This window comes from Oncorhynchus keta, chromosome 28 (assembly GCF_023373465.1).
Source record: "Oncorhynchus keta strain PuntledgeMale-10-30-2019 chromosome 28, Oket_V2, whole genome shotgun sequence".
NCBI classification, from domain to species: Eukaryota; Metazoa; Chordata; class Actinopteri; order Salmoniformes; family Salmonidae; genus Oncorhynchus; species Oncorhynchus keta.
In genome coordinates, this window is record NC_068448.1 from 65,949,624 (window position 1) to 65,976,640 (window position 27,017).

At 45.4% G+C, this 27,017-nt stretch overlaps 2 protein-coding genes across 5 annotated transcripts; one reads left to right on the top strand and one right to left on the bottom strand.

Annotated features, from left to right (window-relative positions):
* Positions 1-5,532: 5,532 nt before the first annotated feature.
* Positions 5,533-18,458, top strand: LOC118361696 (tumor necrosis factor ligand superfamily member 10-like). Of its 4 annotated transcripts, none has more exons than XM_035741841.2 (7): positions 5,533-6,114; positions 8,048-8,188; positions 9,423-9,449; positions 9,837-9,882; positions 14,573-14,689; positions 17,377-17,621; positions 17,783-18,458. In XM_035741841.2, the coding sequence occupies exons 1-7, from the start codon at positions 5,809-5,811 to the stop codon at positions 17,990-17,992; spliced, it is 1,092 nt and encodes a 363-aa protein (XP_035597734.1). In that variant the 5' UTR covers positions 5,533-5,808; the 3' UTR covers positions 17,993-18,458. The 4 variants fall into 4 exon arrangements, with proteins under 4 accessions (XP_035597734.1, XP_035597735.1, XP_035597737.1 ...); XM_035741842.2 differs by having other exon boundaries at positions 9,849-9,882; XM_035741844.2 differs by lacking the exon at positions 9,423-9,449 and having other exon boundaries at positions 5,538-6,114; positions 9,849-9,882.
* Positions 18,459-20,039: 1,581 nt separating this feature from the next.
* LOC118361694 (E3 ubiquitin-protein ligase MSL2-like) lies at positions 20,040-26,708 on the bottom strand. The gene is given in 4 exon segments (XM_035741839.2): positions 20,040-21,153; positions 21,252-21,796; positions 21,799-22,587; positions 25,229-26,708. Coding segments are annotated over 4 exon segments (1,788 nt in total). The 5' UTR covers positions 25,371-26,708; the 3' UTR covers positions 20,040-20,841.
* Positions 26,709-27,017: the final 309 nt, after the last annotated feature.

The window sequence follows — 27,017 nt, forward strand, 5'->3', positions numbered from 1 at the left end:
CTGTCACATGTGCTCAGTGTGAACCTGCTTTCATTTGTGAAGAGCACAGGGCGCCAGTGGCGAATTTGCTAATCTTGTGTTCTCTGGCAAATGCCAAACGTCCTGCACGGTGTTGGGCTGTAAGCACAACCCCCACCTGTGGACGTCGGGCCCTCATGGAGTCTGTTTCTGACCGTTTGAGCAGACACATGCACATTTGTGGCCTGCTGGAGGTCATTTTGCAGGGCTCTGGCAGTGCTCCTCCTTGCACAAAGGCGGAGGTAGCGGTCCTGCTGCTGGGTTGTTGCCCTCCTACGGCCTCCTCCACGTCTCCTGATGTACTGGCCTGTCTCCTGGTAGCGCCTCCATGCTCTGGACACTACGCTGACAGACACAGCAAACCTTCTTGCCACAGGTCACATTGATGTGCCATCCTGGATGAGCTGCACTACCTGAGCCACTTGTGTGGGTTGTAGACTCCGTCTCACTAGAGTGAAAGCACCACCAGCATTCAAAAGTGACCATAATATCAGCCAGGAAGCATAGGAACTGAGAAGTGGTCTGTGGTTATCACCTGCAGAACCACTCCTCTATTGGGGGTGTCTTGCTAATTACCTATAATTTCCACCTGTTGTCTATTCCATTTGCACAACAGCATGTGAAATTTATTGTCAATCAGTGTTGCTTCCTAAGTGGACAGTTTGATTTCACAGAAGTGTGATTGACTTGGAGTTACATTGTTGTTTAAGTGTTCCCTTTATTTTTTGAGCAGTGTACTTACAGGTGAAAAATGTTTTTATTTTATTTAACTAGGCAAGTCCGTTAAGAACAAATGCTGATTTACAATGATGGCCGACCCCAGCCAAACCGTAACCCGGACGACGCTGGGCCAATTGTGTGCTGCCCTATGGGACTCCCAATCACGGCCGGATGTAATACAGCCTGGATTCGAACCAGGGACTGTAGTGACGCCTCTTGCACTGAGTTGCATTGCCTTAAACTGCTGCGCCACTCAGGAGGTGAAAAATGTTCTTCCTGTTAAAAATAACAATTGTGAGTGTGTGCTGTTCCAGTTTAAGGAATGCAGTTTGAACCTCAAGGGTGTTTTGAAACTGAGTGGCACGTCTCTTTATTGCTACAGGGTAAAATCACACACACACACACACACAGACAGATACATACATACATACATACATACATACAGGGCACACACATACACTAACACACACATACATGCACACTAGCATGCCAGCTATATGGGATTGTGTGAATTGAATGTTAGCAGAAGGTTTTAGGCAGGAGATGGTGTCCCAAATTGAGAATTAGGGAACCTGTTCTAATTTTCTATCTTTCACACTCTCCCTTCGCATTCTCTTTCTCAACTTCTGCCTTCCTTTCTTTCCTGGTCTCTGTCTCTCTATCTCTTTTCTTTCTCATACCCTGAAGAGGAAGAGGGTAACCTGACCCATCAGATGATCACATGACCTGTGACATGACAGTAGAAAGTGAACAGGTACAGTACATACTCGATCAACACATCTGAGTGTGTGTGTGTGTACGCAAGTGACTACATGTTAGTGACTGCATGTCAGTGTGTTTGTGCGTGTCCCTGACCTTGTTTGGGGAGTTAGTCTCTGTGCCCTGGGGAGTAACCTGTTAATCACATGCTGCTGGATGATTATTTCAAAAGAAAACAAAACCTACAGAATGAAAATGGAGAGGATGTGAAAAAAGAAGTGTGGGAGTCGATGGGGTAATGTGAGAGGAGAATGTTATCACTGAGAGTAAAGGTTACATTGTTCACTGCTTCCTGACAGGGAGAATTAGGGAGAGAGATGGAGGGGGGAGTAAGGGAGGAAGAAGTAGGGAAAGAGAGAGAGAGAATGGGAGGAAGAGGGGTAGAGAGAGTGAGAGTTTGTGCTTCAGGGCAGTGTGCTAGAGACCAACATAAAGACAGTCTGTATCTAGCCCCGTTTATACCTGGTTCTAACATGCATCCTTCGTCTTGGGCTCCCGAGTGGCACAGCGGTCTAAGGCAATGCATCTCAGTGCTAGAAGGGTCACTACAGACACCCTGGTTTGAATCCAGGCTGTATCCCAACTGGCTGTGATTGGGAGTCCCATAGGGCGGCGCACAATTAGCCCAGTGTCGTCTTGATTTGGCTGGTGTAGGCCGTCATTGTAAATAAGAATTTGTTCTTAACTGAATTGCCTCGTTAAATTAAAAAAGATGACTTCCATATTCTGATTGTGCCCACATTTTCAGACAGATGTAGATGATTAAAAGATGCATTGTGATCACATTTTTTCTGACCACCTCCGGAGGTAGTCAGGCACGCATTTTTATTATTTATTTCACCTTTATTTAACCAGGTAGGCTAGTTGAGAACAAGTTCTCATTTGCAACTGCGACCTGGCCAAGATAAAGCATAGCAGTGTGAACAGACAACACAGAGTTACACATGGAGTAAACAATTAACAAGTCAATAACACAGTAGAAAAAAAGGGGAGTCTATATACAATGTATGCAAAAGGCATGAGGAGGTAGGCGAATAATTACAATTTTGCAGATTAACACTGGAGTGATAAATGATCAGATGGTCATGTACAGGTAGAGATATTGGTGTGCAAAAGAGCAGAAAAGTAAATAAATAAAAACAGTGTGGGGATGAGGTAGGTGAAAATGGGTGGGCTATTTACCAATAGACTATGTACAGCTGCAGCGATCGGTTAGCTGCTCAGATAGCTGATGTTTGAAGTTGGTGAGGGAGATAAAAGTCTCCAACTTCAGCGATTTTGCAATTCGTTCCAGTCACAGGCAGCAGAGTACTGGAACGAAAGGCGGCCAAATGAGGTGTTGGCTTTAGGGATGATCAGTGAGATACACCTGCTGGAGCGTGTGCTACGGATGGGTGTTGCCATCGTGACCAGTGAACTGAGATAAGGCGGAGCTTTACCTAGCATGGACTTGTAGATGACCTGGAGCCAGTGGGTCTGGCGATGAATATGTAGCGAGGGCCAGCCGACTAGAGCATACAGGTCGCAGTGGTGGGTGGTATAAGGTGCTTTAGTGACAAAACGGATGGCACTGTGATAAACTGCATCCAGTTTGCTGAGTAGAGTGTTGGAAGCAATTTTGTAGATGACATCGCCGAAGTCGAGGATCGGTAGGATAGTCAGTTTTACTAGGGTAAGCTTGGCGGCGTGAGTGAAGTTGGCTTTGTTGCGGAATAGAAAGCCGACTCTTGATTTGATTTTCGATTGGAGATGTTTGATATGAGTCTGGAAGGAGAGTTTGCAGTCTAGCCAGACACCTAGGTACTTATAGATGTCCACATATTCAAGGTCGGAACCATCCAGGGTGGTGATGCTAGTCGGGCATGCGGGTGCAGGCAGCGATCGGTTGAAAAGCATGCATTTGGTTTTACTAGCGTTTAAGAGCAGTTGGAGGCCACGGAAGGAGTGTTGTGTGGCATTGCAGCTCGTTTGGAGGTTAGATAGCACAGTGTCCAATGACGGGCCGAAAGTATATAGAATGGTGTCGTCTGCGTAGAGGTGGATCAGGGAATCAGGGGTGCCTAGATATCTTACTAATGTAGACAGATCTGAAAAGTAAAATCACATCAAATCTTATTTGTCACATGCTTTGTAAACAGCAGGTGTGGACTAACAGTGAAATGCTTACATATATAAGCTGGGGCTTCCGTACATGCAAATTATCCAATAGATATTCTTAAAAAAATATATATATGAATGTATTTATTTTAAGACAATTACTGATGCAATAAGTCAACAGTGCTACCTGTCAATGAAATTAGAGGCTGATATAATGATATTTTAAATGGTTTGACCATCCATATATGTTTACACTTGATTGAGGAGGTGGTCAGGATGAGCTGATCACAATCAAATCCGTGTGTCCTTTAATTGTTTACACCTGTCTAAAAATGTGGGCACAATGAGGATGTGGACCAGATCATGACAAAGGGTGCATGTTAGCACCAGGTAGAAAAGGGCTTCTGATATTGTATCTCACTCTCTTCCCCTCTCTCTCTCCCCCCACGCTGTAGGTTGGTTCTGACTGACTGCCTGATTCCTGAAGTGAAATGAGGCATTGAGTTAGCAGCTCCCACTACAATGGTGCTAGTTACACACACACACAGTCATACAGTCACACAGTCAGTATATCAACTTTAGTTGGGGCTTTTCCTGGCGTCAGAAAAAATAAACAATGCCAAAAACAGAACTCTGGAAAACCCAACATTTCCTCATTGGCCATTGGTCAGTTCTCTGATTCCCAATCTTTCAATTGGCCCATTCTATTGTCTCCTGCCTTCCACCCCCCTGTAGTGTGCGTGTGCCAGATATTACTGCAATGGTCATGGATGCATTGTTTAGCTGTATTGTGTGTGTGTGTCTGTCTGTGTGTGTGTTACAGCCGTGTGGTTGACTGAATTGTTTAGCTGGGAGAGAGTTCTGAGGAGGTCATCTCAACATCAAGGTCTAGAGAGAGAGAGTTCTGAGGAGGTCATCTCAACATCAAGGTCTAGAGAGAGAGAGTTGGGAAAGAAACAGAAAATAGAGAGTGGGGGAGTAGAGTAGCAGTACCGTATTATGATTATTATTATTAGTAGTACAGTATTATTATTATTAGTAGTACAGTATTATTATTATTAGTAGTACAGTATTATTATTATTATTAGTAGTAGTACAGTATTATTATTATTATTAGTATTATTATTATTAGTAGTACAGTATTATTATTATTAGTAGTACAGTATTATTTTTATTATTAGTAGTAGTACAGTATTATTTTTATTATTAGTAGTACAGTATTATTATTATTAGTAGTACAGTATTATTATTAGTAGTACAGTATTATTATTAGTAGTAGTACAGTATTATTAGTAGTAGTAGTACAGTATTATTAGTAGTAGTAGTACAGTATTATTAGTAGTAGTAGTAGTACAGTATTATTTGTATTAGTAGTAGTACAGTATTATTTGTATTAGTAGTAGTACAGTATTATTTTTATTATTAGTAGTACAGTATTATTAGTAGTAGTAGTACAGTATTATTATTAGTAGTAGTACAGTATTATTATTATTAGTAGTAGTAGTAGCATTAGAGGTTGAGTATTTTTAGAGGACAAAGTTGGGAAAGAACTGAAAAAATTGGAGAGAGGGGGAGGGATTTGGGGAGTAAAAAAGTTATCGTGTGTGTGTGTGTGTGTGTGTGTGTGTGTGTGTGTGTGTGTGTGTGTGTGTGTGTGTGTGTGTGTGTGTGTGTGTGTAACATCATAGATAAAGTAACTCCTGTCCACCCACTCTCAGATAATGATGATGACTCTATCACTCAGACCTCCCCATGTCCCCGAAACAGAGCTGGCTGGGAGAGGACAGACACACACACACATTTCAACTGGAACTAATAAGAACAAGGATCTGACTGAACCCCCCCACACTCAGAATACCAAGTGAAACCGAATAAATCCGAGACTCTCAGGGGACACGCATGCATGGAGCACAGATTGAGGCCAGATGTTTACAATACAGAAACAGAGAAACAAGATCCATGTATAAACCGAAAAGAATAATCCTGTTTTTCGTTTGGAATAGAACAATGGAATAATATAAACATTTATTATTGCCACGTAGCTATATGCAATACCTACAGTGGTTGAATAAAAGGGCAGATGTATAGGCCTATAGCGTTGGGCCTAAATCTCTGTGATCAACAACAGATAGTCTATAGCAGACTGACTTCCTAGCCTAATAATAACTGCGTATCAGTGTTGGTTCAGCTCTAGCCAGAACCGAAATCTTCTCCATGACTCAAGTCATGTTTTTCTTCTTCACCGTGGCCTTGCCTGCTCCTCCCTCTCTCTTTCCCTCTCCTCCCTCTACCTCTCTCTTTCTGTGCGGGAGGAAGGGGGGCAGAAGTTATAGTTACTCTCTCTTCACCGCTTTTGTTCTGAAACCCGAGCGTAGCAGAGCAGGGCGCGAGGCGGTGGTCGGTATGGCGGGAGGCTCGAGCGGCTTCACATTTCTCGGGGTTCTGCTGCTCGCGGCCATTCTGCTGCAGACCGTGGCCGTTACCGTCACCGTGCTCTACTTCACTAACGTCCTCAACACGGTAAGAACCAGGAAAGAAGGAGTGTAGTATACAGACATTTAAAGTATATGAGGTCGCTTGATGTGGCCTGACATTTGCACTTTTGGGACTATTCCATTGGCCCCATTGTTTCGGGCAAACAAAGTCTGTAGGCTACGGATGAAAGCAATTGAAATGTATTTGACACGGGTTGTTTGTGCTTATGCGATGTCTTGCGCAGTGGCAGTGCGCATACAGTTGGAGAAAGTAGGTTCTCTCCAATAAAGCTTTTGCAGGAAAACGTGTTGCCTTGCAAGTTAATTACCTGAATTGTTTGTTTAATTTTAAAACATTATTTTTTTTATTGGGTTATTGACTGTACGTTTGTTTGTGTGTAACTCTGTGTTGTTTTTGTGTCGCACTGCTTTGCTTCATCTTGACCAGATCGCAGTTGTAAATTAGAACTTGTTCTCAACTGGCCTGCCTGGTTAAATAAAGGTGGAAAAATAATATTGTAATAAAAATTGCAAATGTGTGCACTGCAGAGAACGCTCAGTGCATTCTGTAAAATAAAGAGTGTTTGTGAGTTGTAGTGCTGTGCTGGGATACAAGGGAGTTAGTTCTGTGTAGAGAACCAAAACTCAGACTATTGATATGCCAATTTTCCAGCTTTATTGTTTGCTTGTTGTTTCACCTTGTTTTTGCAGGGAAAGTTTAGTGCGTTCTCAAGTGCATTGTTCAAGTGCTAGTGAAACTGTAAATGATTGACTTTTTGTTAGGCCTTCTGTGTTATCCTCTCCTGCAGCTGTACTCTTTTTTATGACATGTTCTATCTTCTCTTTCTCTCTGCATTGTTGGAAATGGACCAGTAAGGAAGCATTTCACTGTTAGTCTACACCTGTTGTCTATGAAACATGTGACAAATGCAGTTTGATTTGATTGTACTTTAGTAACCTGGATTATTTCCATAATGATTGAGCAACAATGCTGACTCCCCCCCTCTCTCCCTCCCTCTCCTTCCCTACCCCCTCTCTGCTCCCCCTCTCCCTCTCCCCCTCTCCCCCCTCTCCCTCCCTCCCTCTCTGCTTCCCTATACTCCCCCCTCCCTCCCTCCCTCCCTCCCTCCCTCTCTGCTTCCCTATACCCCCTCCCTCTCTGCTTCCCTCCCCCCCTCCTCCTTCCCTACCCCCCTCCCTCCCTCTCCCTCTCTGCTTCCCTATACCCCCCCTCCCTCTCTGCTTCCCTATACCCCCCTCTCCCTCTCTGCTTCCCTATACTCCCCCCTCTCCCTCTCTGCTTCCCTATACTCCCCCTCTCTCCCTCTGCTTCCCTATACCCCCCCCTCTCCCTCTGCTTCCCTATACCCCCCTCTCTCCCTCTCCCTCTCTGCTTCCCTATACCCCCTCCCTCTGCTTCCCTATACTCCCCCCTCCCTCTCCCTCTCTGCTTCCCTATACCCCCTCTCCCTCTCTGCTTCCCTATACTCCCCCCTCTCCCTCTCTGCTTCCCTATACTCCCCCCTCTCTCCCTCTGCTTCCCTATACCCCCCCTCCCCTCTCCCTCTCTGCTTCCCCATACTCCCCCCCTCTCCCTCTCTGCTTCCCTATACTCCCCCATCTCTCCCTCCCCTAGCACTCCCCCAGCTCTCTTTCCTCTGTCCCTCTCTAGTTCTCTCTGTCTGCCTCTCAGTGATTGTCATCAGTGTTTGTGGATGTTAATCATTACCAACCTGTATACAGTAGGAAACGGAAACCGAAAATACATATACAGAGGAATGTTACTTATAAAGACTTTAGACAGTCACTCCATTTGAACATGGCAGTATTAGTTTCATTACAGTGTAAAAGGGAGGCCCTGAAGTAAACTACAGTTTGTTTCTCAACTCCGGTCCCCCAAGTACCCCCAACGACAATACACATTGTGTTATGTAGGAGGTGTGTATTATTGAAATTAAATGTGTGTGTGTGTTATTCAGATGAAGGAGACATTTGCAAGGAGCAGTGTGTCTTGTCTGACACGGTCTGACCTCAGAGGGGGGTACGTGCGCTCCCCGACCGAGGGGAGAGGAGACCCCTGCTGGCAGGTCACACAGCAACTACACACCCTCATAGAGAAGGTAACACACACACACATACACACATCCTCATCGAGTAGGTATCTGCCTGGCACGGGGCCCAGATCTTCCAGGAGGGCTCCCGGGTTGTGCAGCGGTCTAAGGCACTGCATCTCAGTGTTACAGGTGTGACTACAGACCCAGGCTGTATCACAACCGGCCGTGATTTGGGAGTCCCATAGGACGGCGCACAATTGGCCCAGCGTCGTCCGGGTTTGGCCGGGGTAGGCCGTCATTGTAAATAAGAATTTGTTCTTAACTGATTTGCCGAGCTAAATAAAATAAAAAGGACAGAGGTGCTCCCTATGGAATTTACCATTAACCACAGATTTAGGATCAGATTATTCTCCCTTAATCCTACTTTTAAAGGTCCAATGCAACCTTTTATATCAGTATCAAATCATTTCTGGGTAACAAGTAAGTACTTTATGTACTATTACAGAGGTTTTCATAAAAATGGTCAAAAAGAAACAAAAATAGTTTTTTAACAAAAACTATTTCTCATGTAAGAATTTTGCTAAAACAGCCTGGGATTGGTCTGCCTGGGAGGGGAAAACTAGCTGTTATTGGCAAAGAGGTTTGGAACTCTCTTTGTTATTGGTCTAATTTACCGCCTAGTAATGTCACCAAGCTAGCCAAAACTCCACCCATGCAAAATATGCTGATTAGAAAGTCCTGTGTACACTGGACAACATGTAAAATTTTGGTCTCATGTTTCATGAGCTCAAATTAAAATATCCAAAACAAAGTTGTTTACATCCTTATTAGTGAGCATTTCTACTTTTCCAAGATTATCCATCCAGCTCACAGGTGTGACATATCAACAAGCTGATTAAACATCATGATCATTACACAGGTGCACCTTGTGCAGGGGGACAATAAAAGGCTACTTTAAAATGTGCAGTTTTGTAACACAACACTAAAGTCTCAAGTTTTGAGGGAGTGTGCAATTGGCATGCTGACTGCAGGAATGTCCAACAGAGCTGTTTTCACATAATTTTGTTACTTTCTCTACCATAAGCTACCTCTAATGTAATAAAGCCCTTTTGCGGGGAAAAACAAATTATTGCTGGACCTGGCTCTCCAGTGGTTGGTCCTATACTCTAACATATACTCTAACCTATACTCTGAAATCCATAGATTAGGGCCTAATGCATTTATTTAAATTGACTGATTTTCTTTCATGAATTGTAACTCAGTAAAATCTTTGAAATTGTTGCATGTTGTGTTTATATAGATTGTATTTTCTACCAGGATCTATCAGGTAATAACAGCTATAATTTTTCACACTTTTACAGTGTTAGTTTCATCAGCTGTTGTACAATATGCTACAAAACACAATTTTGACTGCACTGGGCCTTTAACCATTAGGGGGGAAACGCAAAACTGACCTAAGATCAGCAACTTCACTCCCCTCAGCAGAGTTTCAGACATACAATGGGGTCTTTATGGTGCAGTCAACATGTGATCCGCTGTGGTTTAATCAGCACTGGAATGTACTCACCTGGCCAGAGACACACAGACCCCATACACACACACACACACACACACAGTTTGTGCAGTACTGTTTTGTGCTTTTATTTGAAATGTGTTAAACAAATTGCCTGTATCTTATCCTTATCTCTCTCTTTGTCTCTCTGTCTCTCTCCAGTCTCTGTTTCAGCGATATCAGAGGGAGATCTCCTCAGCAGTTAGAGGTGAGATACTTTAGGTCATGTCGTCTAAGTGGTCACCTGCTTGTCGAACATCTCAATTCAAAATTTATGGGGATTAATAAAGGAGTTGGTCCCCCCCTTTGCTGATATAACAGCCTCTATTCTTCTTGGAAGGCTTTCCACTAGATGTTGGAACATTACTGTGGAGATTTTCTTCCATTCAGCCACAAGAGCATTAGTTAGGTCGGGCACTGATGTTGGGCGATTAGGCCTGGCTCGCAGTCAGCGTTCCAATTCATCCCAAAGGTGTTTGATGGGGTTGAGATCAGGGCTCTGTGCAGGCCAGTCAAGTTCTTACGCACCGATCTCAACAAACCATTTCTGTATGCAAAGGGAAAGGGCCGTCCCCAAACTGTTGCTACAAAGTTGGAAGCACAGAATCGTTTAGAATGTCATTGTATGCAGCGTTAAGATTTCCCTTCACTGGAACTGAGGTCAACCCCGAACCATGAAAAATAGCCTCAAACTTTACAGTTGGCACTATGCATTAGGGCAGGTAACGTTCTCCTGGCATCTGCCAAACCCAGATTTGTCATTCAGACTGCCTGATGGTGAAGTGTGATTCATCACTCCAGAGAACGCGTTTCCACTGCTCCAGAGTCCAATGGCGGCGAGCTTTTACACCACTCCAGTTGATGCTTGGCATTGCACATGGTGATCTTAGGCTTGTGTGCAGCTGCTCGGCCATGGAAACAAATTTCATGAAGCTCCCAAAGAGAACAGTTATTGTGCTGACGTTACTTCCAAAAGCAGTTTGGAACTCGTAGTTCCAAACTGCTTCCGGCGCCGACAGAGATGGCCGCCTCGCTTCGCGTTCCTAGGAAACTACGCAGTTTTTTGTTTTTTTTACGTGTTATTTCTTACATTAGTACCCCAGGTCATCTTAGGTTTCATTACATACAGTCGAGAAGAACTACTGAATATAAGATCAGCGTCAACTCACCATCAGTACGACCAAGAATATGTTTTCCGCGACGCGGATCCTGTGTTCTGCCTTACAAACAGGACAACGGAATGGATCGCATGCAGCGACCCAAGAAAACGACTCCGAAAAAGAGGGAAACGTAGCGGTCTTCTGGTCAGACTGCTAACAAGAGCACATCGCGCACCACTCCCCAGCATTCTTCTTGCCAATGTCCAGTCTCTTGACAACAAGGTTGACGAAATCCGAGCAAGGGTAGCATTCCAGAGGGACATCAGAGACTGCAACGTTCTCTGCTTCACGGAAACATGGCTTACTGGGAAGACGCTATCCGGGGCGGTGCAGCCAACGGGTTTCTCCACGCATCGCGCCAACAGAAACAAACATCTTTCTGGTAAGAAGAGTGGCGGGGGCGTATGCCTCATGACTAACGAGACATGGTGTGATGAAGGAAACATACAGGAACTCAAATCCTTCTGTTCACCTGATTTAGAATTCCTCACAATCAAATGTAGACCGCATTATCTTCCAAGAGAATTCTCTTCGATTATAATCACAGCCGTATATATCCCCCAAGCAGACACATCGATGGCTCTGAACGAATTTTATTTAACTCTTTGCAAACTGGAAACCATTTATCCGGAGGCTGCATTCATTGTAGCTGGGGATTTTAACAAAGCTAATCTGAAAACAAGACTCCCTAAATTTTATCAGCATATCGATTGCGCAACCAGGGGTGGTAAAACCTTGGATCATTGTTACTCTAACTTCCGCGACGCATATAAGGCCCTGCCCCGCCCCCCTTTCGGAAAAGCTGACCACGACTCCATTTTGTTGATCCCTGCCTACAGGCAGAAACTCAAACAAGAGGCTCCCACGCTGAGGTCTGTCCAACGCTGGTCAGACCAAGCTGACTCCACACTCCAAGACTGCTTCCATCACGTGGACTGGGACATGTTTCGTATTGCGTCAGATAAAAATATTGACGAATACGCTGATTCGGTGTGCGAGTTCTTTAGAACGTGCGTCGAAGATGTCGTTCCCATAGCAACGATAAAAACATTCCCTAACCAGAAACCGTGGATTGATGGCAGCATTCGCGTGAAACTGAAAGCGCGAACCACTGCTTTTAATCAGGGCAAGGTGTCTGGCAACATGGCCGAATACAAACAGTGCAGCTATTCCCTCCGCAAGGCTATTAAACAAGCTAAGCGTCAGTACAGAGACAAAGTGGAATCTCAATTCAACGGCTCAGACACAAGAGGCATGTGGCAGGGTCTACAGTCAATCACGGACTACAAGAAGAAATCCAGCCCAGTCACGGACCAGGATGTCTTGCTCCCAGGCAGACTAAATAACTTTTTTGCCCGCTTTGAGGACAATACAGTGCCACTGACACGGCCTGCAACGAAAACATGCGGTCTCTCCTTCACTGCAGCCGAGGTGAGTAAGACATTTAAACGTGTTAACCCTCGCAAGGCTGCAGGCCCAGACGGCATCCCCAGCCGCGCCCTCAGAGCATGCGCAGACCAGCTGGCCGGTGTGTTTACGGACATATTCAATCAATCCCTATACCAGTCTGCTGTTCCCACATGCTTCAAGAGGGCCACCATTGTTCCTGTTCCCAAGAAAGCTAAGGTAACTGAGCTAAACGACTACCGCCCGTAGCACTCACTTCCGTCATCATGAAGTGCTTTGAAAGACTAGTCAAGGACCATATCACCTCCACCCTACCTGACACCCTAGACCCACTCCAATTTGCTTACCGCCCAAATAGGTCCACAGACGATGCAATCTCAACCACACTGCACACTGCCCTAACCCACCTGGACAAGAGGAATACCTATGTGAGAATGCTGTTCATCGACTACAGCTCGGCTTTCAACACCATAGTACCCTCCAAGCTCGTCATCAAGCTCGAGACCCTGGGTCTCGACCCCGCCCTGTGCAACTGGGTACTGGACTTCCTGACGGGCCGCCCCAGGTGGTGAGGGTAGGCAACAACATCTCTCCCCGCTGATCCTCAACACGGGGGCCCCACAAGGGTGCGTTCTGAGCCCTCTCCTGTACTCCCTGTTCACCCACGACTGCGTGGCCACGCACGCCTCCAAGTCAATCATCAAGTTTGCGGAGGACACAACAGTGGTAGGCTTGATTACCAACAACGACGAGACGGCCTACAGGGAGGAGGTGAGGGCCCTCGGAGTGTGGTGTCAGGAAAATAACCTCACACTCAACGTCAACAAAACTAAGGAGATGATTGTGGACTTCAGGAAACAGCAGAGGGAACACCCCCCTATCCACATCGATGGAACAGTAGTGGAGAGGGTAGCAAGTTTTAAGTTCCTCGGCATACACATCACTAACAAACTGAATTGGTCCACTCACACTGACAGCGTCGTGAAGAAGGCGCAGCAGCGCCTCTTCAACCTCAGGAGGCTGAAGAAATTTGGGCTTGTCACCAAAAGCACTCACAAACTTCTACAGATGCACAATCGAGAGCATCCTGGCCTGCTGTATCACCGCCTGGTACGGCAACTGCTCCGCCCTCAACCGTAAGGCTCTCCAGAGGGTAGTGAGGTCTGCACAACGCATCACCGGGGGCAAACTACCTGCCCTCCAGGACACCTACACCACCCGATGTTACAGGAAGGCCATAAAGATCATCAAGGACATCAACCACCCGAACCACTGCCTGTTCACCCCGCTATCATCCAGAAGGCGAGGTCAGTACAGGTGCATCAAAGCTGGGACCGAGAGACTGAAAAACAGCTTCTATCTCAAGGCCATCAGACTGTTAAACAGCCACCACTAACATTGAGTGGCTGCTGCCAACACATTGTCATTGACACTGACCCAACTCCAGCCACTTTAATAATGGGAATTGATGGGAAATGATGTAAATATATCACTAGCCACTTTAAACAATGCTACCTTATATAATGTTACTTACCCTACATTATTCATCTCATATGCATACGTATATACTGTACTCTACATCATTGACTGCATCCTTATGTAATACATGTATCACTAGCCACTTTAACTATGCCACTTTGTTTACTTTGTCTACATACTCATCTCATATGTATATACTGTACTCGATACCATCTACTGTATGCTGCTCTGTACCATCACTCATTCATATATCCTTATGTACATATTCTTTATCCCCTTACACTGTGTATAAGACAGTAGTTTTGGAATTGTTAGTTAGATTACTTGTTGGTTATCATTGCATTGTCGGAACTAGAAGCACAAGCATTTCGCTCCACTCGCATTAACATCTGCTAACCATGTGTATGTGACAAATAAAATTTGATTTGACCAAGGACAGACGATGTTAATGCGCTACGCGCTTCAGCACTCGCCGGTCCCGTTCTGTGAGCTTGTGTGGCCTACCACTTTACAGCTGAGCTGTTGTTGCTCCTAGACGTTTCCACTTACAATAACAGCACTTACATTTGACTAGGGAAGCTTTAACAGGGTGGAAATTTGACAAACTGACTTGTTGGAAAGGTGGCATCCTATGACTGTGCACGTTAAAAGTCACTGAGCTCTTCAGTAAGGTCATTCATTATACTGCCACTGTTTGTCTATGGAGATTGCATGGCGGTGTGCTCAATTTTATACACCTGTCAGCAACGGGTGTGGCTGAAATAGCTGAATCCACAAATTTGAAGGGGTGTCCTCATACTGGTATCACTGACTGATGACCACACTAACTGATGTTCTGTCTCTCTCTGTCAGACGAGATGTCCAGGGTGTTGCCCTCACTGGCAATGGAGGACCAGGCTTCTTCTCGCCCCAAAGTTGCCGCCCACGTCACTGGCAGCTTCGCTCCCAAAGCAGCGAGGGAGGGAGGAGGTGAGACATGTTTTAGTTCACACCCTTCATACTCTAGAGACACTATGTGTGTGGGTGTGTGTATATCCCTTTGAATACTGATGATGAGTATTAGATGAACGCAGGTTAGACTCTGGGGGCATGTAGCTCACACTTGTGTGTTATGTTTTTCAGGTGTGTGTGTGTGTGTGTGTGTGTGTGTGTGTGTGTGTGTGTGTGTGTGTGTGTGTACACCACAGTGAGGGGAGAGCTTAAAAGTGATTATAAAAACTCAGGAAAAAAAAGAAACGTCCTCTCACTGTCAACTGAGTTTATTTTCAGCAAACTTAACATGTGTAAATATTTGTATGAACATAAGATTCAACAACTGAGACAAACTGAACAAGTTCCACAGACGTGACTATCAGAAATGGAATAATGTGTCCCTGAACAAAGGGGGGGTCAACATCAAAAGTAACAGTCAGTGTCTGGTGTGGCCACCAGCTGCATTAAGTACTACAGTGCATCTCATCCTCATGGACTGCACCAGATTTGACAGTTCTTGCTGTGAGATGTTACCCCACTCTTCCACCAAGGCACCTTCAAGTTGCCGGACATTTCTGGGGGGAATGGACCTCACCCTATGATCCAACAGGTCCCAGACGTGCTCAATGGGATTGAGATCCGGGCTCTTCACTGGGCATGGCAGAACACGACATTCCTGTCTTGCGGGAAATCACGCACAGAATGAGCAGTATGGCTGGTGGCAATGTCATGCTGGAGGGTCATGTCAGAATGAGCCTACAGGAAGGGTACCACATGAGGGAGGAGGATGTCTTCCCAGTAACATACAGCATTGAGATTGCCTGCAATGACAACAAGCTCAGTCCGATGATACTGTGACACACCGCCCCAGACCATTAACGGGCCCTCCACCTCCAAATCGATCCCATTCCAGAGTACAGGCCTCGGTGTAACGCTCATTCCTTCGACGATAAACGCGAATTCGACCATCACCCCTGGTGAGACAAACCCGTGACTCGTCAGTGAAGAGCACTTTTTGCCAGTCCTGTCTGGTCCAGCAATGGTGAGTTTGTGCCCAGTCCAGCCTCTCTCAGCCTATTTGGAGGGATTGTGCGTTCCTGGCATAACTCGGGCAGCTGTTGTTGCCATCCTGTACCTGTCCCGATCTTGTGCAGGTGTTGTTACACGTGGTCTGCGAGGACGATCAGCTGTCTGTCTCCCTGTAGCGTTGTCGTGGGCGTCTCATAGTACGGACATTGCAATTTATTGCCCTGGCCACATCTCATTGCAGCATGCCTAAGGTACGTTCACGCAGATGAGCAGGGACCCTGGGCATATATGGAATCAGTAGAAAGGCCTCTTTAGTGTCTGTGACCTTAATTGCCTACCATCTGTAAGCTGTTAGTTAGTGTCTTAACAACCATTCCACAGGTGCATGTTCATTAATTGTTTATTTTTTTAATTTGACCTTTATTTAACTAGGCAAGTCAGTTAAGAACAAATTCTTATTTTCAATGACAGCCTAGGAACAGCGGGTTAACTGCCTGTTCAGGGGCAGAACGACAGATTTGTACTTTGTCAGCTCGGGGATTTGAACTTGCAACCTTCCGGTTACTAGTCAAACGCTCTAACCACTAGGTTACACTGCCGCCCTGATTTATGGTTCATTGAACAAGCATGGGAAACCGTGTTTAAACCCTTTACAATGAAAATCTGGATTTTGGGCATTTTTATGAATTATCTTTGAAAGACAGGGTTCTGAAAAAGGGACGTTTCTTTTTTTGCTGAGTTTATATCACTACAGTAACTGGTAATATATGCAGTATATCTGTCCCATGTGAGCTCTATGGCATTTTAGAGCACCACACTTTCCATAATACAGTAGGTATTCAGGGGATTGAGGCTGTTCCTATTCTATTCTGTCTTAAGACCCAGCCCTGTCTACTGTAGGCAAGAGGGTTTATTGTCTTCTCAGGAAATCAGCCTTCTCTGTGTTGCTCTTGACACCCCCATTCTGTCACACACGTCTGTGAAGCAGAGGTTCTGTTGTGATAACATCCTGTCGCTCTATCTGATTAGATGTTAACTTTACAGTAATGCTATTGGTTAACAACTCAGCTTTTGAATCCAAACAATCAGATGTTTATAAAGGAGTCTCAGATTCATTGACTCTTTCTCTTTGTTCCTGATCTGCTCTGGTGCGATACACTCTGGCGCTTTCTTTCTCCACCCCAGGGACTCTTGGGGCATGGCCTTTCAGGCTATGACTTCTCTCTCTTTCCATGGATTCATTGTATCCATCTCGCTGATCATTCCCAGATTAATAATGCCTTGTAACTTAAGTTTATGCCTTGTGTGAGTTCATTCATTACAAAGTTATGAAATATCTGCCTTTGATAATATCAACTCTCCAACATTTCTTGATAAACAATTTATGTAACTCAACAATAGTCCTGTTTACCCATTGCTAAATCATCTTTATGGAGTCAAATCTATATTTTAATACTTTGATCATATTAATTACATAGTCTTATTATGGGTCGAATGTGAGGTATGCATATATATTTATATATCAAATATTACTTCACTAGAGCTGCTCTGTATTATTCTTAACTGATTCTATTTTGTCTCAAGACCCAGCCCTGTCTAAATCCTGACCCTTGACCCTACCTACTAACACCTGTCTCCTTCCTGTCTGGCCACAGGTTCTCCCGGGCGGCGTGTGCAGGGGCAGAAGATCTCGTGGTGGGAGGGGCATAAAGGGCTGGCATTCCTTCAGGACGTTCGATTGATTGATGGGGAGCTGGTGGTGCCTTGCCCAGGACTCTACTATATCTATGCCCAGACCTACTTCAGACACACCCACCCTGGGGGAGAGGAGGGGGAGGAAGAGGTGGAAGAGGAGAGGGAGCAGAGGGGGAGGCCCATGTTGCAGTATGTTTATAAGAAAGTGAGTTCACAGGGCCAGGGTCATGTTCAGGGGGCTTGTAGACATTAAACAAGAAAATGGTTTGAAATTAAGGTGCCATCTGAACTTGTCCAATACGTTTTTCCAGTTTCAACAGTTATATCTTACTGTATAGTGGTGGTGCTGTGTGCCCCCTCTTCCAGGTGTCTTCCTATCCGGTACCCATCCTGCTCATGAAGACCAGCCGTACCTCCTGCTGGTCCCGGGATTCCCAGTTCTCTCTACACTCGGCCCACCAGGGAGGGCTGTTCCCATTGGCCACTGGGGACCGCCTCCTCGTCACCGTTAGCAACGCCTCCGCCATCGACATGGATGAGAGGAGCAGCTTTTTCGGGGCTGTCCTGGTCAGCTAGTGGTCAGGGGTTAGTCTATATGGTGGCTTGGATGGTTTGGGGCTAACGGACACCAGCATACTCACTGTTTGGGAGCCATATGTGTGTGTGTACTGACAGACAGATCATTCTGAGAGCTGTGTGTGAGTATGTGTGTTTGTATGGTTGTACAGATGTACAAAGCTTTAAGCTCTGTGACTGCTAGGCTGGACATGCGAGGAGGCGTGAGCAGAGCTGGTGTGGTTATCCTATTATCTTCCACTCTGGTGCAGATGGCCTAGCCTTCCCTCATGGCTCATCCAATTAGCTGTGCCTGAAGCCAGCAGGCCTGTGCTGATTAGATGAAAAGCAGATGAGTGGCGTGAGGTCGGGGGCCAATGTCTGCTTTAGAACTTCAGGACAACTGACCGACAATGAATCAGCGAGGGGATGATTGTGGATAACTGTCTTACTGCTCTTTTCATATTAAAAGGATGAGTCTCTTTTTCCTGTTTTTTTTTTACTCTCAGAGATGGGTTTTAATGTAATATTTGAATGTAGGGTGTTTTTGTTTTGAGTCTGTGTTATAACTGTAAATACATTGAATGTATGTTGCTTGATTGTAGACTTTTACATTCTTAACACAACCCCAAGCTCTCACCTGAGCAACACTGCCTGCAACCACATGTTCAATTCAGCACTTTTTCACTTTTGTTTCAGTTTAAATGTTTCAGGCCATGACCCAGGAGGCCCTACTGTAGCCCAGGCCCCCTACTGTAGCCGTCGCTATTGGAACCAGTGCTAGGACATGGGTAATGTTGAGGACTTTACTCAAATATTTCTTGATTCTCCCACCGACAGACAGGTGGACTGATATAGATGTATCTGTAGATACAAACAGACAAGTATGCAGTGAGACAGAGGGAGAGAGAGGGGTCTGGATAGGGTTGTCAGTTTAGCCGCTTCAATAGAGGAGAATTATATGCAGATGTTTTTGGGGAAGAATTGTTTTCACAGCCCCTACAATCATGACTCCAGACAGTGTTTGTGTGGGCTGTGTAGGCGACGGTTACCATGGAGACTCACACTAAATCTTTCATCAATATGAATCAGACTCATGCACGAGTCCAACTACTCTCATGTTCATGTAGAATTAGCCTGGTTGCTGTCTCTTTTAAGCTATTTCATTCCACTTCTTGTGCTCTGTGTAATTTGCCAAAGAGGGGCATACTCTTTTGGTAAATGACATGTGGCAAGTAGTGGAATGCTAGCTAAAACGACTAGTACTCTGACTAATGTAGAACGGAATCTGTAAGTATGTGTGTACAATAAAGACACTGTCCAAATGAAAAGGATGCACTCTAATCATTTCTCAACACGAGTAGGCTACCATAGCTGCTTTGGCAGCAGGTAGTCTAGCGTTTAAGAGCGTTGGGCCAGAATCCCAGAGCCAACTAGGTGAAAAATCTGTCGACATGCCCCTGAGCAAGGTACTTAATCCTAACTGCTTCTGTAAGTTGCTCTGGAAAAGAATGTCTGTCTGATAAATGGTGGAAAATGCTTTTAGTTAAATCTGGTACTGTATAGTATTAGGCTACCACAGCTGTATAGTAGTCACAGTTGAAAGCGTTTAGAGGTTAGTCTTTCAGTAACAGTCTAGCACAACAAAACAGCTGGGTCAAGGCTGTCTGTTATGAGTGGACATTACATCATGTACCTCCTGGTAACAAGCTTACAGAGTTTCTGCTGCAACCATGTGGGTTGTGCAGGTAGTGTATCACTCAACATTGCAAACTAGTGTTGATACTGAAGACTGCAGCTGACTCAACAGAACCAGAGGGTCATACCAAAGATATTTATGGTGCGTTTACATGCTAGTCGGAACTAGGAAACTCTGAAATGTCCAACTTGCTAACTGGTTGTAGATATAGTTAACTTAATTACCGACATGCTTAATATTCTGTGACTATCAACAGTGTACTAATGAAACAATTTCCTTTAAGTAATGTAAAGTGAATTGTGATTATCTTATTGGACTTGAAATAGTCTGATATGATTTCTGTTTGAGTGTGGAAAAGAGAGACACATCTTAGGTTTTGATTTTCTTTTTTGTGGAAATATGTTACACTTATATTACAGGTTTTTAAATGCCCAGAGGGAAAATGAAACCAAAGGACAGTTGGAGACAGCAGAAACTAGCACTAACAGGACAGCGACATAATTTAGACAGAACCGCCCACACTGGATCTGATAGGCTGGCAGCTGGCGTGGGTGTGGCCAACCACGACCCAGGTTAGGTGACCTCCAATAAATACTGCAAATGTTTGTTGTTAATGTAACTTATAAAATATATCATAAAATGTCCTTTTAAATGGAATTTGATAAGTTCTGTGTACAAAAACAAAAGTTCATAAATTACAGCCAGTCTATGGATGTCTGGGTCCTGCAAACCCAGGGCCAGCCTCAAACAACACCATATTACCCATCTAGTGGACTGAGGCCCTAACCAAAAATAGTGCACTATCTAGGGAATAGGATGCCATTTGGGACACTCACTTTTCACTGAACCACCCCTCCTCCCTCTGACAAAGAGTGCGACAAGTCCATCTCAGGCCGAAACGTCATGCCCTACACATCACTGATAGTACAAAACAAAACTTCTAACCCTCACAAAATGAAATCTCTGAACATACAGTAACGATATCCCTCTTCCTCCGTCATCAGTACGTAAGACCAAAAGCACATTCCGGGCGCTGGCTGGACAGTGTGCATGCGTCTCTTAGTCACACTTCCTCTCCCGCCCGTCACAGTAGCTGCCTTATTCTTAACCCCGCCCCTCCAGGTCCCTCTTCACAGCCCATTGGTCAATAATGTCTGAGGAGGACATGTCTTCAACAGTCGAACCTCATGTCCATCGAATCATCAAACCCCCTGTCCTCATGACCCGCCCCCACACTGGACAGGAAGGACACTCCCGTCACCCCAGACGCTCCTGTTGCCGTGGTGATGAGCTGGTTGCCATGTGGGGTGTTGCTGGTTGCCGGGCTACGCAGGGCAGCAGCGGTGATGGAGGTGAGGTTGATGCCAAGTGTGAGCCGCGTCTGTTCTAGAGCCTTCTCTGGAACCGCAAACGCCTCCAGCTTCTTCTCCCCGTTTGCCATGTAGGAGTTCTGGCAGCCGCGGCAGATACAGTCCAGACATGCCTTGGAGGAGAAATATTCATATTATTATAATTTACAATCAGTGAACTAAATGTGGACAGGGGAACAATGTCATTTCAGACCAAGCCATAGTAACTCACCTTGCGGTTTGAGTAGCAGGGGCAGCGCTGCCCTCTGCAGGTGAGAACAGAGGGGTTCTGAGTGGCTCTCCCACACTTACAGCCCTTCTTCTCCACCGGCTTCTTGTACAGGGGCTTGGATGGGCTGGGTGGGTGAGAGAGAGGGTGAGCATGGCCGTGGGGTGGCAGGCGGTCACGGGGCTGGGCGCGGGGCTTGGGGACTCCCTGCCTGGCCTTGGAGTAGGCCTTCTTAGGGCCCCCATGGTGCTCCAGGCTCTTCTTCAGACCCTTGGATGACACCAGCATTGTCTTTCCCAACTTTGGAGGCCCGCCGTTTGGCACGGGTGCCAGGTGAGGCGGGGTGATGGTGGAGTGAAGTTTGGGCTCCCGTTTGACGGTGGTGGCTGGGTTGGGGAGGTGAGAGGCGTTGGTGGTGCTTAGGGGTGAGCCTCTGAGGATGCTGGCGATGGGGAGGGGCTGCACCTTCTCACTGTCGCTCTCAGAGCGTGAACGCTTGCGGTGGCAGCGAGGGGGTAGGCGGGAGAGAACAGGGATGGGCTGGGGAGAGGCAGGGGAAGTCTAGGGATGTTCTCTGGGGGGAGGGAGGGGGTGAGGCAAGGGGAGTCACGGGTAGGATGGCAGTAAGATCCGTTGTGGGGGGGAACAGAGGGAAAGTCTGGCTGGGGGTCAGGCGGTTCAGGTTCGGGCTCCAGGGTCCTAAGAACCTCCTCCACACTTAACAACAGCGTATCTCCGCCATGTTTATTAAGCTCCTCCCCAAATGTGCTTATGTCACAAAGTCCCACCTCCCCACTACCTAACATGCCAACACACACAGGTAGCTCCTCACCCAAGCTCTCCTGCTTCAGAACACCTCCCCCTGTAGCTAAGGTAACAGGTGGTGGCACATCCTGATTGGTCAAGCCGTTACAGTCATGAAGCCCATTAACCCCGCCTACAGGGCTAAGGCCCTCCTGCCTCTCCTCTTCAGCCGGAGCCTCATCAGGTCTGAGGCCAGACGTTGAGGGGGCCGTCGGGGGAGACTGGCTCGCAGTGTCCTCCCCTTCCTGCCCGCTTTCGGCCAATGAAAGGCCCTCATTAAGAATGGCGAGGAGGTCGGGCGAATCGCTGGCTGCACTGGCGATGTGCGGGGCGAGCGGTGATTGGGCGATGTAGAGGCAGAGTTTCCTGTAGCAGTGGACCAATAAGGAGAGCTGCCTGTTCTCCTGGAAGCGGGAGTAGTCTTTACACCAGGAACAGGACGGCTTTAGCAGCATCCTTTGGCCCTTACAGCCCCGACACACATAGTGCTGGCACTGGGAGTTAGTGGGCGCTATGGGGTCCTGCAGCAGGTTACCTGGACAGAGACGGAGAAGTTAGATGTCATTTATGGCAAGACAACATTGACTTATCCTTTATTCAACTGGGTAAGAACCATTGAGGGAAATCACTCCCGCGGCAGCATTATAACCCGTCCATACAACATGACAACTCAAACCATAAACAGGAGCCATAATTATTCATAACAAGTCAATGATATGAAGCTTAGTGGTGGACTGATATGAGTATTGAGGTGGGCTATATATAAAAGTGATTCATTCAATTGCTGTCCAGCTCTGAATATTCAACTCCAATGCAATTTCTTTTTTCTTTTTTTTCTTTTTTTACCTTTATTTAACTAGGCAAGTCTGTTAAGAACAAATTCTTATTTTCAATGACGGCCTAGGAACAGTGGGTTAACTGCCTGTTCAGGGGCAGAACGACAGATTTGTACCTTGTCAGCTCGGGGATTTGAACTTGCAACCTTCCGGTTACTAGTCCAACGCTCTAACCACTAGGGTACTCTGAGCACAACACCAAAGCAACAGCATATCAATTAAGTGTAACGACTTTAAATCATAAAGGTTTAAATTAACCCCTTTACCATCTTAATATACTGAACAAAAAAGTAAACAAAACATGCAACAATTTCAATGATTTTACCGAGTCACCGTTCATATAAGGAAATCATTTTTTTGTGCGTATGGAACATTTCTGGGATTTTTCATATCAGAACATGAGACCAACACTTTACATGTGCTTATATAGTTTTGTTCTGTGTAGTTTAACATGGTTCAAGTTAGTAAGTGTAGAGGGTTCCTATTCTGTATGCTTATTTCAACCATTTATAAAAGGTCAAATTAAGAGGCAGCTCAAGACCGAATGCCTCTGCAAGGCTTGATGACAGCTGTGCTTTGAAAGCAGCTTCCTTAGCTACGCCGGTTGTTAGGGACGGCAGCTGAAGGGGCTTGTGGGAGGGAGGGATGAAGGGAGTTCCATTTATAAAGGACAACAAACATGCCTTAGATACAGGACAGACTAGGATGCATCCTCTACTCATCACACACAATTAATTAACATACTCCAAATTGAAAAAGTATCATGAAAGTGTGCAACAAAAAGTTTAAACAAGACTGCAGTTTTATGGCACCAAAAATCAAATGTACAGGTATCTGACAAAATAAAGGAAACACTTGAGTAAACGAGAGCTACAAAATATATTGAAAGCAGGTGCTTCCACACAGGTGTGGTTCCTGGTTTAATGTAAATGATAACTTGTTCTCAACTGGCCTACCTGGTTAAATAAAGGTAAAATTATAATAATACATTTGACAATTAACATACCATCATGCATAGGGTAATGTATAAAAATGCCAGGATGCCATTATTTTGTCTACCCATAGGGCACGAGTGGTCACTGAATTGTTTGATGTAAACCATATGCCATCTCAACCCAATTGAATACTTATGGGATATTAAGGAGCAGTGCCTTGGTGTTTTCCACCACCATCAACAAGACACCAAACTATGGAATTTCTCGTGGAAGAGGGTGTTGAATCCTTCCAATAGAGTTCAAGATGCCACTTTATATCATGTTTACATACCCTATATTACTCATCTCATATGTACTGTACTCTGTACCATCTACTGCATCTTACCTATGCCTTTCGGCCAGCGCTCATCCATATATTTATATATACATATTATTTTTTCATTCCTTTACACTTGTGTGTAAAAGGTAGTTGTGAAATTGTTAGTTGACTTGTTAGATATTACTACATGGTCGGAACTAGAAGCACAAGCATTTCGCTACACTCGCATTAACATCTGCTAAGCATGTGTATGTGACCAATAAAATTTGATTTGAAGATACTTGTAGAATATATGCCACGGTGCATTGAAGCCGTTCTGGCACGTTTCCCAACCCCCTATTAAGACACTGTTGGCGTTTGCTTTATTTTGGCAGTTACCCGAGTCGCTGCCTACACACAACAAAATACGTATTCTACTATGCACCTGTCCAAGTAAACATTGCGTGTGAGGACTGGAGTAACAGGGGAAACCATCACCCATTGAATGAACATAATACTCATTAATAATTTGTAACCGTGACGGGGAAGGCTATATCTATGCTTAGGCAACCGTTCCAAATAATTAAAAAAAGGAGAAAACACGAAGCACTAGTAGTCTATACCGAGCTCCCGCATCTGCCCCGCACTGGGGGGTTAATCTAGAGATGCATTTTTAAAGACTGCGCACACACGATGGATGCTTAATAAATACATTTTTTAAGGGGGGGGAGAGAGAAACACTCCTCTTCTGCCTACATGCACCTGTCTGAAAGTGATTTAGTTACATATGGAGGCGGAGAAGGGAGGTTAGCTAGCTATGATGAATGCGGAACTAACTAACCAGTTCAATAGCTAACTCATGCAAACAAACCGGTCAAATTATCCACCCTGGATCAGTGTGTAAAGCTATGAGAAACATTTCATGGTGAAATGTGCAGTAGCTAGCTTGCGAAGCTAGACAGCTCTACGCCATCGGCTAAATAGTTGCTCCGACATATAGAAATGGGGGTGTGTCATGGCGGGGAGAGCTAGGTTAGTTAGCTATTGCAGCTAGCTGGATATCTACAGGGGAACCGAGACTTAAAATAATAATACCAGTGCACCTACCACACACGAGGCAGGACAGCGACTGGCGGAAGAACGGGAGCAGCTTGTAGAGCTCCGCCAGGGCCCGTGGGTCGCGAGGGTCGCACTGCAGCACCGAACGACACGCGGACACGTACAGTGTGGTCGCATTCACCGGGTTCATCTCAACAGCCAAGAGACAGAAACATCCAGTCCGAGAAAAAAGCAAAACAAACGCACACGTCCGACCTCAACGAAAGTCCCGTGGCTCCCGTTAAGCGGGGATGGGGCTCGCGACTCTCTTTTTGTCCGTTTTATTATTGGCCAAAGGAGGCGGGGAGCAGGCGAGCTGTGTCGAGGGCATAGATGGGTGATGTAGTTAGCTGCTAACTTAGTTTAGCTTGACACCAGCACTATTTTGGCTAAGGTATATTATATGCACCAAATAGGCAAATTGATGTGTGATGCAGCAAATCACAACTACAAAACACACACACATGAAGTATATGATCTGGTAGTACGGGTTGAACATTACATTACTGTGTTCATAATCACAACCAATCCATCTATCGCTTCCCCCTTTTCCATGGCACAAAATATGCCCAAATGATCATCATGGCATAAAAATAAATCTGTAATTCCCATTAATAGCATAGCTAGCTATATAAAAATAAATCTGGAGCAAAAATGTTTTCAAAATTGAATAAATTCATCAAAGTCCGTTCACATGTCTCCCACGAAATCCGTGGTGCGAGCAGACCTCGCTGGTTATTCGACAACAATACAGTCACTGGTGTGGTCGGTGGCGCTCTTTCTCCTTCTCCGGCCTCCAATTATACACTGCAAGCCACCTTCGTACCAAATTCAAAAATAGCTGCTTTGTTAATGTTAATAGTTAAAACTTATTCGTTCATTCTCCCTCCTTCCACCATCCTTATTCGCAGTTTTATTATTCGCATTCTTAGCTAAAGTTGGCTCCTCTCCTTTTGGCCTGCATATTCGGGGCACATAGGCAGGGATAGCTAATGTTAGCGAGCAACACAGATTCTGTTGTTGTCTGTGGTTCATGGCGGCTACGCCGCGAAAACAAAACAGGCCGTCTTGGCTCCTGCTAGCGCACTGAGCTAAAGGTAAAGCCAGTTAGCGCAGGATAGCTAATAAGAGGGGGTATACTGGAATAGGTAGTGGAGATGGAAAGATAGTATGGAAACCTTTGTTGAAGTAAAATAAGCGCCCGTGAGAGCACCGGAGTATATTTACGCCAGCCGCGCCAGTTTGGAGCGGCGGCATCAGGAACAAAAATAGGCCGCTTTTCCTCTTTTTGGAGTTAGTCCCTCATTTTTTACCACCTCTCCGGTTGGGTATGAGCAGAAAAGCAGTCGGTGTTACGAAGTCCTCTGTCGGCGTTCGAAGAACACTCCTGTGTATTATTGGAGTAGCTAATATTGGAATAGGTTTGTGTAGCCTGCTGCTATCGCTAGCCGCGGAGGTTCTTCGCCCCTCCCTTTTCTTCCCCCGTCCATAGGCAATCAAACAGAGGGCGCTGTTGCTCACATCTCGCGAGAATACAATTCAAACTGGTTCCCTTGGTTACATAAGTGTTCTCTCAAGTCAATATATTATATTGACATGGAAAGTAAACACTTACATTGTCAAAGTAAACATATACCAAAGATGGTCAAAGACAGGAATATACTAGATTGTTTGTAATCAAGCAATAATAATGAGGGTAGTAATCATATTAATAGCAATTGCAACAAATAATTAAAGCTGCAAGCAGCAAATTATTTATTTTTTGTTTAACCTTAATTTAACTAGGTAATGCCAGAGT